This window comes from Lepidochelys olivacea (assembly GCF_965140295.1).
Source record: "Lepidochelys olivacea isolate rLepOli2 genome assembly, chromosome: 5".
In the NCBI taxonomy this organism is placed as follows: Eukaryota; Metazoa; Chordata; order Testudines; family Cheloniidae; genus Lepidochelys; species Lepidochelys olivacea.
The window spans coordinates 80034567-80051279 of record NC_140415.1 but is presented as its reverse complement, the minus strand read 5'-3'; the positions used below and the strand labels follow the sequence as shown (position 1 = coordinate 80051279).

The 16713-nt window shown below is 37.9% G+C and overlaps 1 protein-coding gene across 3 annotated transcripts in view; it reads left to right on the top strand.

Annotated features, from left to right (window-relative positions):
* Positions 1-16713, top strand: part of ZNF608 (zinc finger protein 608) — a gene marked incomplete at its 3' end in the record, with an annotated part of 106781 nt that overhangs the window by 36716 nt on the left and 53352 nt on the right. For all 3 annotated transcript variants that reach the window (XM_084628384.1, XM_084628383.1, XM_084628385.1), the window contains exon 3: positions 10717-10972. In XM_084628384.1, coding sequence (XP_084484510.1) covers positions 10717-10972 — 256 coding nt within the window. The remainder of the gene's footprint in view (positions 1-10716; positions 10973-16713) is intronic.

The window sequence follows — 16713 nt, the reverse complement described above, 5'->3', positions numbered from 1 at the left end:
ATGATTAGAAAGCAGTGTTATCTCCTAGCTAAATCAGTGTTGCTTATAAATCACACTTGATAAACTGCAGTTTCATTTCTTCAAAGGGTCTGGAGGTCTACATACTTTGATAGAACTGCCAGAGGCATTTCGTGATTTTATGACAGTTAAGATTATGTTTATTTTTCATTTCACTTGGGCAAAGTATTTGAATTTCTTCCAAGTGTAAATAAGTGTTTTTGTTGTTGTTCTTGTAATGGATTAATCACAGAGTGATCTAAATAGAAAAAGGGAGAGAAGGAAATAAAAGGTGTGTGGAATGATGGCGTATTGTACAAGAAATTTACAACATACAGTAATTAATTACCCAAAATAGGACTTCTTTTTTGTTTTCTTATGTGGGGAAGATGGGTGTTACAGTTCCATCAGTTTTTATCACACTGTTGTTTGATAAAAATAATCCATGAAGTAATGCAAGAAAGGAGGAAGGAGTGGTTTTGAGTGGTTAAATTACTGGATTGAGCTTCAGGAGAGCTGGGTTAAATTCCTGGCTCTACCACGGGCTTGCTGTGTCTCAGTTCTGCATCTGTAAAATGGAAATAATAATGCCCTAACAGGAAAGTTGCAAGCATAAACTCCAGAACTATTTGGATGCTTAGATTTTATAGGGATGGGGTTGTATAAGCAACTTGACAGTATCAGTGAAAAAGCAAAACATTAGAAATGTGGAACATGCTTGAGAAAGAGATTGGGTGGCATGGGTTAATGCAGTGGGTCTCAACCTAATTACCATTGTGGGCCACATACGCAGCTCTCTGTGTGTTATGTGAGCCACGTCCACACAATATATATACTGCCCGTATGGCCATGAGGCGGTCACATGATTGGGCCGCAGCTATTTGCTGACTGGGCTGCAGTTTGAGAACCACTGAGTTAATAGGTTCTAATGCCAAGGCCACAGCTTTGAATTCAGCACAGTGAGGAAAAGCTCTGGTGATCAGATATCTGTTCAGTGGCCTATAAACAAATTATCTGATGATCTTAGTTACTAGTGGACAGATGGTCTTCATATAAACTATAATTAATTACACTTGGCATTAATTGACAGCCGTATTAGTATTTACATCAGAGAGAAAAAGAATTAATAGGGCAAAGAATCTCAGGTCCTGTTCCCTCCCGCCCTTCCCCCCCCCCACACTTTTAAAGGTCTGCTAGCTCAGAGTTCAGGCACACTGATAGGTAAATGTGGGGAAAGCTTTCACTGCTAGCTCCTATGCTGTGTGTATCTATCTTTGTGGGTTAGGGCTATTGGTCTGGCACTTTTCATAGCACAAAATTCCATTTTAAAAGAGGGAGAAAATAAACATCTTGGAGAGGAATGGTTATTAGCAGTTTCTTTCTCACATGGATTATTTTCCAGTTCAAAATCTTCACTGCACTTGGATTATTTTCAAAAGGTTTTTATGCCCCTTAAAAATCTCTTGAAAAGCTAACTTCCTCCCTACCAATTAAAACAAACACCCTCGCCAAATTCTGCTTTCAGTGGAGTTACTGTGGATTTACACCAGTGTAACTGAAAGCAGAATTTGTTCATTAGGATAATTTAAGATTCCTTAAATACTGCAAACGATATTAGGGGAAAAAAAGAGTATTTTGTTAGCTATGTGTTTTCAACTATGGTTATTCAAGTTGATAGTTGAATACTAATCATATAAATACCTTTTCAGGATTAGAACTACCAGATTGCGAAAGAAAACAGAGAGGACATTTTTTGTTGTACTTTATTTGGTCATGTAGTGGTTATGAGTGTGTGTCATAATTTACATAATGACAATAATAATATCTAGTATTTATAAGTAATTAGGACGCTGCCAATGGGCATGGAAAGAAAGTAAGTGATCCATAAATACACCAGACAAAAAGACATTGCATTTTCAGAACATATTGAAAGTCTCATCTGTAAGGATCTAATCAGATAATGCCAAGTTTGTGGCACACATCGGGGGAGCACATGGTGTCATGAAATGTCCAAAGATATAGACCCTCGTTTTGGCAGTCCACATTACAGGAAATAAAAATAACAAGATGGACTGACTCAGCACGATGCACCTGAATTGATGCTATATCTGAGTTGAGGAGACTGGGAGCTAAATCACAGTGCTTGACTGAATGTGGAAAAAAGTGGGGTGCAGACCACAAGTTGACCTAATGATGACCAGAAAGAACAGAAAAGTACAGAAGTATTTAGTGAATTCTAAGGAGGCCAGAGCAGATAAAATAGATTCTTTAGCTCTCCCATGAGGTTCAGCCTCACTTACAGATCCTGCAGAGGGATGGTATGAGGAGACTGGCTATATGCCATTGTAGGCAATCTGCTACTGCTAGCAGAAAATATCTCCATCAGCTGCTGACGGGATACTAGATGCGAAGGGCTCTGAGTGACTACAGAGAATTCTTTCCCAGGTGTCTGGCAGGTGGGTCTTGCCCATATGCTCAGGGTCTAACTGATTGCCATATTTGGAGTTGGGAAGGAATTTTACCCTAGATCAGATTGGCAGAGACCCAAGGTAGAGGGGATTGCCTTCCTCTGTAGCATTGGCACGGGTCACTGCAGGTTTAAATAAACTATTGTAAATTGTGGCTTTTCTGTAACTTGAAGTCTTTTTAAATCACGATTTGAGGACTTCAGTAACTCAGCCAGAAGTTAGGGGTCTATTATAGGAGTGTGTGGGTGAGGTTCTGTGGCCTGCAATATTCAGGAGATCCCTAGATGATCATATTGGTTCCTTATGGCCTTAAAGTCTATGAATCTATGAGAGATTACTGAGTCATACAGCGTCTTCAATGGCTCTAGACTGGCTGAAGAGACCTCTGTCCCAGGATACAGCAATCATGTCAGTGACTAGCTGGATTTGACTTCCAGTAAGAGAACTAGTGTGCCAAGGGCCTATTTGCCTTGAAGATCTCTGGTGATTGCTCTGAAACCCTGGATACTGAGAGTGAAAACCTGAAGAAGACAAGCTTATCAGGTAAGGTTATTACAATCATGGCGCAAGCAATGAAGTTATTAACTTCACATATGTACCTGAGATTGGAAAACCTTATCTTGGTGGTGTGATAGAGCAAGGATGTATTCACTCCATGTCAGTGCCAGCGATCTGGAGTTTCTACAAGCTAGGCTGGACATGGAGTTAAGTACCAGCTGCTTCAAGGTTCAATCATCGGCAGTAGCAGCTTTCAGTGCTTGGACAGCAGCATTTCCATAGGCAGGGACCCTGATTTGTTCAGCTTTCTGAAGGCTTTTCATAAACTGAATCTAGTAGTGCATTGCCTGTTCCCTGAATGGCATTTGAACTTGATCAGCATCCTGAAGGCTCCTCCTTCAGACATCTGAGGAAAATATCTATGTACATTTCTTTTCCTTGTTGTGGAATGCTTATCTGGAAGGGTTACAGAACTCCAGGCACCTTCAGGCAAAGAACCATAACTGATCCTTCACTGGGACAAGCTTGGGCTTAGAACTCTTCATAATTCAGACTCAAGATATCATCAGACTTCCATATGAAACGGGAGTTAATTTTATATACATTCTGCCCAAACCCAAACAGTAAAAAGAAAGGTAGACTCATTGTCTTGCTGTCCCGAGAGTGGTGTGAATCTACAGAGACCTTGTCTACACAGACACTTTACAGCGCTGAAACTTTCTTGCGCAGGGGTGTGAACCCTCCACCCCACCCCCGAGCAATAGAAGTTTCAGCGCTGTAAAGTGCCTGTGTAGACAGTACACCGGTGCTGGGAGCCACTCCCCTCGTGGGGGTGGGTTTTTTTACAGTGCTGGGAGAGCTCTCTCCCAGCGCTGGTGCCGCAACTACAGACACATTAAAGTCCTGCCGCGGCAGCGCTTTAACGTTGGTAGTGAAGACCTACCCTTAGATTTAGGGAGTTTCAGAGACTGTTTATTTTGCACTAGAGAAGGCAGCCTGAGGTGACCATTTTGAAGTGGATCAGGAAAGCTTATGTTACTGTGGAGAAAGGTCGTGACAGAGACTTTTAAGGGATACTCATCCCAATCAATGGGATTTTCTTTGGTTGGGACAGGAGAAGTATCTTTATTAGAAATTGGCAAGGTGGCCATCTGGCCATCATCCCATGCCTCTGCCAAACATTGGAGTTGACAAACAGGCTTCTGCAGATGCAGTCTTTGGCAGCAGAATATTGCAGGCAGCTGTCAAATGCTAATCTGTCCCATTCTAAAAAGGAGTGAGCTGCTTTGGGAAGTGCAAGCATCTGGACTTGTATAGAAGATCAAAGGAAAAAGAGGATTTTTTTACCGTTGCCTGTTAATCTTCTTTTTTTAAGATCTTCTCTTCTGGTCTTGAAGTGCTATCTGTGTAGTTTAGCATCTATTATTCAAGTTCATTTCTGCATGAGAATGTATTGAAAGGTTTTCGTTCGTGTTGTGAATGATCATTAACATAGTTGGTTTCCTGTGTTTTCAGTCCAGTTTTTTGAAACAACTTTTGAAGTGTTCATCTCAAATCTGAGAGCTGGGTAGAGCCTTATATGCATATGAGGATATGTGATCATCAAAATACTTCTGTGTATTGTATGTATTTGGTAGTTGGGAGGAACTATAACCCAGCTGTTGGACTGTTACAGTAAATCTTGAAGATGGGGGAACTGACCCTTTTTGTACAATATCAAACTTGTACAGCACGGAGGATTTTAAGCAACATATGTAGCTTACAAAAGATTTCTTGATATTTCCCATACATATTTCATAACATTTTCCCCAATTAATGTTGAGAAGAATATTGGTTTGTTTTACATTGTCTTTAGAGAGCACTGCAGTTGAGTAGTGACCAAAGCTTTCAAAATGATTGATTAAAAAGCAGCTGCACTTTACATTTGGTTATTTGGTACCCGAGTCTGTTGAGCTACTGTGTCAGACTGGTTAGGTTGGGTGGATTGTTGAGAGTTACAAAGCTGATAGTTAGTTATTTAAATATGAGATATGTGAACTGAGATTAAACTGAGATTTTTCAGATGAGCCTGAGATTATTCTTCTGTGGTGACGATGAAGGAATTATTTCATATGGTCAGTTTCATTAAGTGGGAGAATTAGTAGGGAGAGCAGTGGTTTTTAGATCTGTATCTATACATTCTTGGTCAGTTTTTCTCCTCTCATACTTGTTTTCCCATTATTTAATTCCATTAATTTCAACAGAATAGCTCCTGCTATTTATACACACCGTAAATGGGATTAGAATCAGGCCTTCTGGGGCCATTGTTGTTTCAGTGCTCCATTGACGAAGGAGAGGCATACTTTAAAGTAAAACCAAGTTAATCTTTGCTTGGCCTTGGAATCTTGGAAAGGCATTTGGAGAAAAGGAGAGCTTGCTTCAAGGACAGATTATTCAAGCTCCCCCAGCCCTACTTGAGAAGCGGTGGTTTCATTAAATGTGAGCTAATACATCTGTATTTAAAAAAAAAAAAAAAAAAAAAAGGTGAATGCTGCCGCCAGTATTAATAGTTGCCATTTTCTTGTATATTGCAGTCCTCCTTGCAGGCCTTTTTTTTTTTTTTTTTTTAAATGGAGGGTGTGTTTTGGTAAGGGTCATGCTTTCATTTTCAGGCATGCCATAAAATGACCCATAAAATGTCTTGGAACCTTTCCTGCCTGGAAAAAAAAGTTTCTTTCCCCCAGCCATGCTGCTGTAGTTATCACTGGAAGTGTTCAAGCTAGATTTGTCTTGATTTAAAAGAGGAGGTTTGGTGTCAGAGTGTTCTCCGTAAAGGGCCTTCAGCTTGGAATCTGCTTCTCTACCTTGATCCGAAATAGTTCAGTTCTGTTGATCTTCAGAGCGTTCTCTGAGGGACATCTGTTCACTCAGACTTTTTCAAAAGGGGCGGGGAGAATCATGATCTGTTGACCCTAATTCAGCAAGACAGTTGTCATGACTTCAGTGAGACTATTTAATTACTTATAGTATGAACCTGCTTATGTGCTTTGCTGAATCAGAGCTGATCGTCGAAGTTTTGTTGGCTATTGTATAGCTGCTAATAATGTATTGTGTTTTTGCAATTTGTGTCAAGAACATCTAGAGTTTCAGCAAGATACCTTTTAAAAATATTTAATATGTTTAAATAAATAAACTTAATTTCCAGGTAACAGCAAAGACATATGTTATGTCTTAATAATGTTTAATAATTTAAAGTAATCTATTTACAGTCTCTGAAAAGGTCAGAACATTTTCATTAGAACAAAATTCTAAATCACTTTTCGATCACCACAACCCCAGGATCCATGGGCTTGTGTACAGTCCAGATTATTTTTTCATCAGCATGGGTTTCCACAGGTGTAGTGAGGCCCTTGGAGACATACTTCCTTTCTACAGGACAGAAGGCCTTATCTTTTTTTACAGAAATTCAGTGTTTTTTAATGGAATCCACCCTGTAGGAGAGGCAGAATTTTAAAGCTCCAAAACTGTACTTCTGGAGATTAGTGACTGCATCAGAAAGACTGGCTGTCATGCACAGAGCTTAATTTCAGTATCTAAAATAAAACCAATGAGAAATTGAAGGAAATCTGCATACATTAAGAGCTTCACATGTGTTTCCACTTAAGATGACATTTCTTCTCTCTTAAAACTCTCCCACCCAAATACAGTCACCAAGGCATTCATAGTGCAGCCACCAAAATGTCTTTTTGTCATTTTCAGCTGGAGATGTGCTCACTGGAGCACTTACTATCCCTTCATTGGCAGACATTCTTCATTCGCAGTCAGCTTTCTAGTCCTGAGAACCACCACTGCTTGATACAATCAAACTTTCCGCGATGGAAAGCGGCCACAAACAACACTCCAGTTTTGTAGCCTTCATTATTAATCAGCTCTCAAAAGCCCTTGAAATACAGTGAATGTAGAAAATATTGCTTTACTATTTCTGTACATTTTTTAAGCCCTTTGATTATGTACATTAAGAGCTACGATCTGTGTAAATAACCTTCCTGTGTTTCAACTCCCCCCACCCCTTGGAATCTCTTGTGCGTTAAATAGCAAGGCTACTGCTCCGTATGTACCAGCACCTGGGAATAATCATGCAAAAATAACAGTGAGAAATGGCAGAGCGTCTGTTCTTGACATTAACTTTCTTCAGGTTGACAGACTGCCACCACCAGATGTTAAACTTATGTGCCTTTTTTCCACTGGAGATGGCGGCCTTCCTGCCTCTCTCTTTTTAACTCTAATAGATTACATCAGTGCCCTTTTGAGCATTCATAAAAAAACACTTGTGACACCACACTGATCACTGAGAACTATTGCTTTATGATTATCAAGCAACCTTTTAAAATAATTTTAAAATATTGGAAACTGGAGCACTGTTGAAGCTCCACACCACTTTTATTATGAGTGAGGAAATGTTCACCTCAAGCACAAATTCAAAAGGATAGTACAATCTTTCTATTTACCAGTGATTTTTGTTTTATATTAATTCCACAGAGCAATCTTTCCTTTTATTGTAATATTCACCTTGCAGCTTTTCCCCCCTCCTGGTTCCTTATGGCTGTATTGTATTTTTAACAATGAAGTCTAAATATTTATTAGTAAGTGGAGAGAAACTAGAACTGAATAAAACTGTTTATATCAATAGCTAAAGGGGTACACTATCAAATATGCACTTTCCCCCCATTCAATTGTTTGTAATACTTTGGAAATGGAAAAACAAAGTCTGCCATATTGTCTTTGTCCATTTATAATATGTCCTTTTTTTCTAGTTCTGCAGAAGCAAAGATTTAGTGTTTCTCCTCTCTTTGTGATGAGTACATCCTATGGAAGAATGATGTCATCTATGACACAGGAATTTTCCCAGCTGCAAACCATCAGCCCAGCAATTCATTTAGCATTTTTCAATTTTATAAAGGCACAGGGCTCAAATTCTCCTCTGCAGCTGAGCTGCACTCAGCACAGGAGGGAAATAAGTAGAGGCTTATGTGTGTGCATTTATGACTTCCTGATTCTGTGCCAGTGTGAAGTAGAGCATCTTAGGAGCGCCTCTACTTTTATGTCAATGGCATATGATCCCCAAGGCATCTTATACCAGGAGTGGAGATTCACCATGCAGAGCTACACTCGGATGGCAAGGGTAGCAATGGTAGGAGCCAGTTCCAAGGGCTCTGCCTCAGCTAGTAGTTCCCCTCCACCAGCGAATTATCTGCTGGCAAGGTACTGTCAGGATCTATGTAGCGCAGAATCAGTGTCTTTTGAATGCTGCTTATACATAGATATTCTTTTATTTCATATTTAGTTCAGGGAAATCTTGCAATGATCATCTATTGGGGAGTCAGCTGGTAGTTGACCTGCCTGCTTCAGCCCATGGTACAAAGCTTTCTTGCTTTTATTATTGCCTACCTCTGCAAGTTTGATGGCAGAAAGATAAGCATAAGGATGCTAGGCTCTGATTCTGTACTGTATCACATCATTTTTATGCCATAATAACACCACTGAAGTCAGTAGACCACCCTGGTGTAAACATGGTGTAAATAAATGGAGAATCAGGCCTTCAGTTTTACAAATTGCTGTAATATTTGCATTCTTTGATTTTTTTTTTTTCTTCTCCATGTGTAGTGTTATCTTGTATGAAACAAAATTTAGTTTCTTGCAGTAACGGTTTAAAAATTAATAGCGTATAATATTTTTTTAAAAAGTGTGTGCAAATTGCTTTTGTGCATGTAGGTCAGACCATTACTTATCCTGCTTGTACATGCAAATGCATTTTATATATACATAACTAACACATGTTGAGAAATGCAGTTACAATGCAAAAAAATTTATACATGCAGAATTGTGGGTAAAAATTTAGACTCTGCTTTTTGGAAGTTTGGTCCACTATGTTTTTAGCTCAGAAATGTTATTAGTCCTAATGTGATAAGTATGTTGGACAAGAATTTGATCTCAATTACATCACTTACCCCAGTCTTTAAGGTGCCACCGGACTCCTTGTTGTTCTTGTGGATACAGACTTACACGACTACCCCTGATACTTGGTTTACCCCAGTATAACTGAGATGAGAATCCAGCCAGTTATCTTTACATTTCATCTTGTTCGTGCCCTTGCAATCATAATTTTCTTCCTATATGTTTATGAACAATTAAGACCAAGAATAAGTGATTTTTAAGGAAATAGTTTCAGTCCTTACATATATTCAGAATTGTGTGCATAGCTGGAGAGTGTCAATTTTCAATTGTATGAATGATGATTAAAAGAGAAATTGGCAGTCTTTGTTGTTAGAACAGATTACAATTTTTAAAAGTTTTTCGTCATTTCATATTTGATTAGATTTTCTCATAATGAAAATATATAAATAATATGGATATTAGCATGTGCTCTCTAATCTCCCTCCCTCTCTGTACATTTGTCAACTTGGCTTTAAAAGAGTAACCATCAATGTGAACTTTGATCTGCTTTAAGCTGCATTTACATGAAACATAAATCAAAACATATAGGGATGTGACTTCTAAATATCTTCTCTCTTGGGCATTATTATCAGGGATGCAGAACAGTAAAGAACATAGAGTTAAAGAAATTTTATTACAGGTTTGAAAGCAGGAAACTTTTAACATTCAGATGGGTGAAGTGTTTCTTGGTTGAGTCTTGGCTCAGATGGACCAAATGAACATTAGTTTATCCTTTTAATGTACGATTGTATAGAGGATTGTTTAACTAACATAAACGCAAAGCTGACAGGATGCCTGGTTCAGCTGTTTAACTGGGAGCTCATTTCCTCATTTTTTTATTTCCATTTTTATGTGAAGAAGAGAACATTATGTCCACAGTAAACTACTGAGCTTCTGAAGTGCTTAAGAGTGAATATATGACTGAGCATGCAGAGTGGAAAACTAAAACAAATTCCCATCACATGATTAAGGACTTTGCTAGGTTAGACCAAAATGCTCAGTACCTTGCAGGCTCAAGCCCCAGTGCAGAAAAATCTCCTGTTGCACAGGTATAATTAACATACTGCAAAAATGTGGTGGTGTTTTTAAATCAGCATATAGAGTAACTGTCTAATTAATTTTATTCTTCTAAAATCTATGTGTTGATAAGCCCTATAAATTAGCTGGATAGTTGTGATTGTTAAAGAAGTCATAATCTCTGACATTGTAAGTGCATAGATAGTAGACAGAACTGTGTCGGAGTGTTATCGGTTGGATGAGCCTAATAATGTGTTTTAAAAGCTGCAATGACAAGAGATCATGTTTCATGGCATAGGGGTGTTTGAGTTGTTCCATGTACATCACTTCTGTATGGTCTACAGAAAAACAAGACATTTCTATGTCTTTATGCCTTCATAAATGTTTTTCTTAAGGAAGAAAAATGCTGTTCCCAGTTTGCAAAACTAATTTCCTTCCACAAATCAGTCTTCTGCCAGAGGCAAGAAAAACAGTGGTTTTAATTCTTTTTTTATTTCATGCTAGTAATCTAAGGCTGCAGGGAATATTCTTTTAGAACTTTAGTGTTTTGTCTTGTTTAGCAAGACAGATTTTTCTATAATTTTTTCATATGCAGCATGTGGGATCCATGTAAAAAAAATGGAGAGTGCAAGACTGAAATCACGCTATGATATACTAAATACCTATGTACTCTAAAGCTGATACAATTCTAAGCAAACTGATTTAAAAAAAAAAACCAAACATCTTTCAGCACCATTATAGTAAGTTTGTCTGTTGTTTTCAGGTTGACCCCCTGTTTACAGTGCCTGCACCTCCACCTCCAATTTCCAGCAGTATCACGCCTCAGATTCTACCTTCCTACTTTTCCTCATCTTCATCCAATATTGCTGCACCAGTTGAACAGCTTTTGGTACGGACTCGTTCAGTGGGTGTAAATACTTGCGAGGTTGGAGTAGTAACAGAACCGGAATGCCTTGGACCCTGTGAGCCTGGGACCAGTGTGAACTTGGAAGGGATTGTGTGGCATGAAACCGAAGAAGGTAAATTGTGTGTGTTTGTTTGTTTGTTTTTTCCCCATTAGGCTTGTATATGAGAGAGGTATATTAGGGGACTCACTCTGTATTACCTGTCTGAGGTGGTACAAGACTATTCATCTCCCATCACCTGTGGTGTCTGTCACAGTTTTATAAAAAACCTAGTGAGACTGTTCATTTCCTTAAAAACATTATTGTTAAAGTGTTGTGCTAACTGTCTTTGTATAAGCCGGAATGATCATTTAGTGATGTAGTTAATCGTTTCCTATCATGGTATTCAGTAAAACATAATATTAACAAATCATTAGCAAAATAGAGTTTTATTATATGTCTTTCTTGAGGGGTATGTATATTATGAGTGCTCCTATGAGTAGTACAGGTGAAAACTGTAAAACAGCAATTCTGGCCCCAGGCACCTTGATCGATACTGCATGTTTATATAATAAAAGCTATTCTAAAGACTTGTATTAAAATTATTCCTATGTTATGTTATGAATTATTTGCATTTTGCTGGTTTGAAACATGTTTTAAGGAGAAAACATTTTTGTTTTAAAAGGAATGTTCCCTTGGTTGCAGAAGTGCTAGCTAAACCAGTCTGATTTCTCCAATATCCTTAGATGGCACTTGGCCATATAGGAGTGCTGTAGAGCTTTGGGGAATATGAGATGCTGATTGGCTGGTGATTTAGAATAAAATAAATAGAGAGAGGATTATGCTGCGATATATGCAGATTTTTCCATTTTGATTTCTAAAAGCTCATTATTAAAATTTGAGCTTCCTGTTGTTAGTTATAGAAATACTGTGTGTGTACTTTAAACCATTGCAAGTTTTGATGTAATAATAACTGTAATAAGGTATTTCCCAAATTATGTCTAAAAGCGACTAAAAGATACTATTGTTAGTATTGTCTCCTGTTTGTTTTGAGGTGGTTTGTAGTGTTTAACTCTGCAATGAAAACCAGATTATTTATAAAAGTACATAATGAAAGAATACAAAAGTGCATCAGTTGATAATATATCCTGACATCCGTGGAATATAAGCACAATGGCATTTGGTTCTTTGCAATGATATATAAGGCCTCCCCAAAGTGCTTTACAGTGTCCTCTGAAAAATCAATATAGAGAGTCAGATTTACCTACTTTTGTATGCTCTCATCCATCCATTTTTCTCTCTCCGTATATCTACAACAGATTAATAAAGCAGATTGTTTGTAAAGCACAGTATAAATTCTGTTTTAGAATATTCCAGCAGAGATGGCTGTCCTTAGCAGCTACAATCTTCCCATTACGGGTCTGTATTAACCAGTGTTGAAATGTGTGGGTGTTAACTGTGGTGACATGAAAGAGCAGTAGTTCTTAATAATGTTATTCTTGCTGAATCTAAACTTCTGACCCCCACTGACTTTAAGAAGCCCTCCTTGTTTAAGGTCTGAGGCCAGAAATATGGTATTTTATAAAGTTCTAGCACACTTGTGAGGATGACATTCCATCTGCATTCTCTCAGTGCTCTACCTGTTGTTTATTAAAAATTAATGCCCAAATATCATTAACCTCTCTCCATCCTGCATAAAACGCTCTTCTAAAACAATTGAGGAAGCAATGAAATTGTGAAATAGTTTTTGAATGCCTATGAATCTTACTATGGGTAAACAGATATTATGTGGCGGGGTTGCAGGTGTAAATGACTACATGCAGTGCAGGGAGGTACAGAATCAGGCTCTTACATGTAAACTCTTCAGGGCAGAGGCTGTATCTTCATGTCTATGGATAGTGCCTAAAAGGTTGTGGATACTGCTAGAATAATGATAATACTAGCAACTCAACAATGGTAGTGTAGCTTGAGCCTAAATTGTGTGGAAAGAGTAAGATAATTTGTATGGTTCCCTCTAGGAAAAAAAAACAAAAAAATTCAGACCCTGCTTAATGGAATATATGATTACTATATCTGGATGTTTGGTTATTCTCTTACCCTTTCCAAAAACAGTGTACCAGTAGAACAGACGATTAACTTTCCTTTATAGTTTAGTTTTGACATTTGGAGCACAGGTGCACACATGTATTTAGCTGTTTTCAAATTTGCTCAGACTTCACGTTTTCACAGAAGGTCTATATTATAGCTCGCATGAATTGATGTTTGCTGAAATTTGTCATCCTTTTATGAATGCAGGGTACACATGTGCCTTTTATTTAATTTAAACATTGGGTTTATTATCAGGTGTCTATTTTTTTTAGTTCTGATTTCGACTTTTAATTAGGTCAAAGCCTGACCTTTTGCACTACTGCTTTAAATCTAGAGGAACTCCATTGAAGTCAATGAAGTTATTCTGAATTTTCACCAAGGTAACTGAGGTCAGAATCTGGTCCATTGTTTATAATGCACAGTTGAAATTTGGGTTTCCTTCTTTCCCATTCGCTTCAAAGCCCATTACAAAAAATTAAAACCTACACTGTTTTTTTTTTTTTTCAAGGCACAGTCGAAAGAGTTGTAACAGACTAAAGTATGTAAGAACTTGGACAAAGGTCAGAAATTATGAGAAATTTGAATAATTTTGTATGTAATTAGCCATTTGGTAAAACGAGTTGCTTAATGATCAGCATGTGCTTGTAGGATGTCTGCACACCCTACATTCTTCTGCATATGGGAACTATGAACCAAATGTGCTTGCTGAGGAGCTTTCAAACGCTAGCTGTGGGAATGCAAATACAGAGAGGATGTGGCGGTTACAGCTATAATGAGAACAGTTACAGTGGGTAAAGGAGATGAACTGATATTTTATTTGGCATTCTTTACTAAGTCTAATCGTACTTTTCTAGACAAGGGGGAAGTATACTTGAGGATTCATGTTTTGAGGATGGCTAGTATTTGAAATAACTGGTTCCCTTTTAGGATCATTACACAAAATGTAACATTCTGCATGTTCTGCTGCATTTGTTCTCTTTTTTTAGGTCATAAGAAGGCTGTGGTTTTATTAGTCTTGTTTTTAGGGTAGCCAGTCCAAAGCAAAAAAAAAAAAAACACATAGGATTTCAAGCAATATTGTGGCTGATACAAAGAAAATTTTTGTTACCCTATTTTTCATTTATCCCAGGCCAATCAATCCAGTTAGTTTGATCAGAAGATTTCATACATAAGACCATTTTTTCCTCTGAATGTTTCAATTTTAGGATGTGGGAAGCAGACAATTGAAATCTGTCACATTTTATGATGGAGCTTTGTAACTAAATGTGTCTGTGATTTCACCAATATAATTTTTACCAAATGATGGTTATCCGATGGGTATTTCTTAAATGGTCCATGGGTGTTCAGTTTGCACACATGTGTACTGTAGGCATTTACTGTTCTCATCTGCATAATCTCATTGTTTGGCTGGGACTTGGAATGTTTTTAATTGTTGTGGAGGAAAAAGGAAAGAGGAGAACTGGTGGGGCTACTTTCTAGTAGTGGTATGAGGAATTATTTATAGGTAAGTCAACCTGAAACTTGGCAGATGATGTGGATATTTGATACTATAATACTATAAACTACCATTTTAGGAACATTAAGAATCACTGATAAACAGCAGTATGGTTTGGCTTTGTTTTATTTGTATCTAATATTGGACATTTTCTCTTGGAAACAACTGTTAAGAGTGCGTATTTTTAAATTGAGAAATAAGGTTAACCTTGAATGTTTTAATTAACTTCTGTTAAAATGGTTCTGAAGCGTGCAAAAAGGCAGTGGGCTTCTTGGCTCATACTGCTTGGAGGAAATAAAAATCGCCTAGAAAAAAGGGAAAACCACTTACCAACTTTCTAAACTGCTTAGAGGTTGTTTTTATTATTTTGTTTCTCACAGTCAGTTGCCCTGGGTTATGTCCTGCTTTTGGTTCTGCATCTAGCAGTGGAGTCAGCTGTTAGCTGTGAGAAGTACTTATACTGATGATTACTTGTTTGCCTGAAAATGAATCAGGAAACAGCCATCAGTCACGTTGCTGCCTTTGTGTGCAGAACAAGCTGTCAACATGTGGTGTTCAGGTTCTCACATTGCTGGATTGACAGTCTTCCTCTTTGTGGAGTTTGGGTACAATTTGTTTTTGTCATTATAGAATAAATAATGGAGAAATGAATTGTATTTTTGAAAAGAGTGCTGTTGTCAGCGTTGGCATGTTCTTTTTATAATTGAGATTTGTTCTCAAATTTAAACCCTAGGAATCTGAGGTTTGTTTTCATTTCATTATGTTGGTTCTTATTAGAGATGAAATGGGGTCTGCGAATAGGGAATTGGGCTAAATATATCTCATTGTTTATTCTGCAGCCAGTTCTGCCATAACTCTGCAGAAGAGCACGTAAGGAAACAAAACAAAACACCTTCATTCACATACAGGCATTCCCAAATCTATTACAGAAGGCTTTTCCAACTTCCCCATCCAACTCTTTTGAGTGTAGGTACGGTTTCGAAAATATACTGTAGTTACTATACAGAACTGAGACTGAGAATTCCCTTCCCACATGGCTTTGGTTTTGCAAAGGTATTTAAAGGGACACAATCAATTTGAAATCTATTCCGTTGAAATATATATAGATAATGTAAAAGTTGTTTACCTGCCGCTGAATCCCCTTAGCAATTTTTGTGGTTTAACAACCACGTTTTCCTACTTCCAAAAAATTGTTTTCTCTTCTTTTTTGTGTGCAAGACTCACATGTGAAAAAATCATAAATACAGAGGAAACTTGATTGTGGTGGAACAGTGAAACTCACTGTACTGAAAGTACTGTCATATGCCCAAGTAATCAAATGCAAAAAATAAAGAAAAATAAGTTTTGGTTTCTCTGATCTCTTTGTTAGAGGAATCTTAGGCGTTCCGTGTAAGAACAATAGACCAGAAGGGCAATTAAGTCAACAGTGTCTCTTTAACTGCAGTCATTTCTCAGTGATGCGCACAATATTAAAAGATGATTTGATAACAGGAATTTCCATCAGGATTTTTTTATTTTTTTTTTTTACCTTACTCTGAAGCATTTGGTGCTAGCCACTGTTTGGGACAGGATAGTGGGCTAGGTGGACCACTGTTGTGATCTAATCTGGCCAGTAATTATGTTCCTGTATATTTCATGGATATAACACATCTGTCTAAAACCCAGGTTGTCTTATTGCTGTGTCTTAAGCAGAAAGGTTATTACTTCAAACCAAACCAACTAACAGTTAAGCGCACAACTATTGGTTTCCAAATTAAAATGGTGCTTTTATTAAGACTTCTCCAAATTATTTTGATCTGAAATGTATGTTATAACAAATTGGACCAAACTATAACTTTAAATCATAAACCCTTGGTCTTCATTGGAGCCTTTGGGTCATGTTTTTTTTGCAGTACAACAGTTTTAAAACATGAAGGGCAGGTCTACACTACAGCTGGGATCGACAGTCTGAGATCGATCTACCGGCGGTCAATTTAGCAGGTCTAGTGAAGACCTGCCAAATCGACAGCAGATCGCTGTCCAGTTGACCCCGGTACTCTACCCCCAAGGAGAAGAGTAAGGTAAGTAGACGGGAGAGTTTATCCCATCGACCCCCCCCACGATGTAGACCCCATGGTAACTCAAGCTAAGGTATGTCGACTCCAGCTATGTTATTCATAGCTGAAGTTGTGTAGCGTAAGTGGACTTATCGCAGTAGTGTAGACATAGCCGAAGAATGACACTTAGCTACTCAATTCCTGCACTTGCAGCAGGACTGCAGGGTTGTAGGTGGATGAGATAAAGGTGCCTTCAA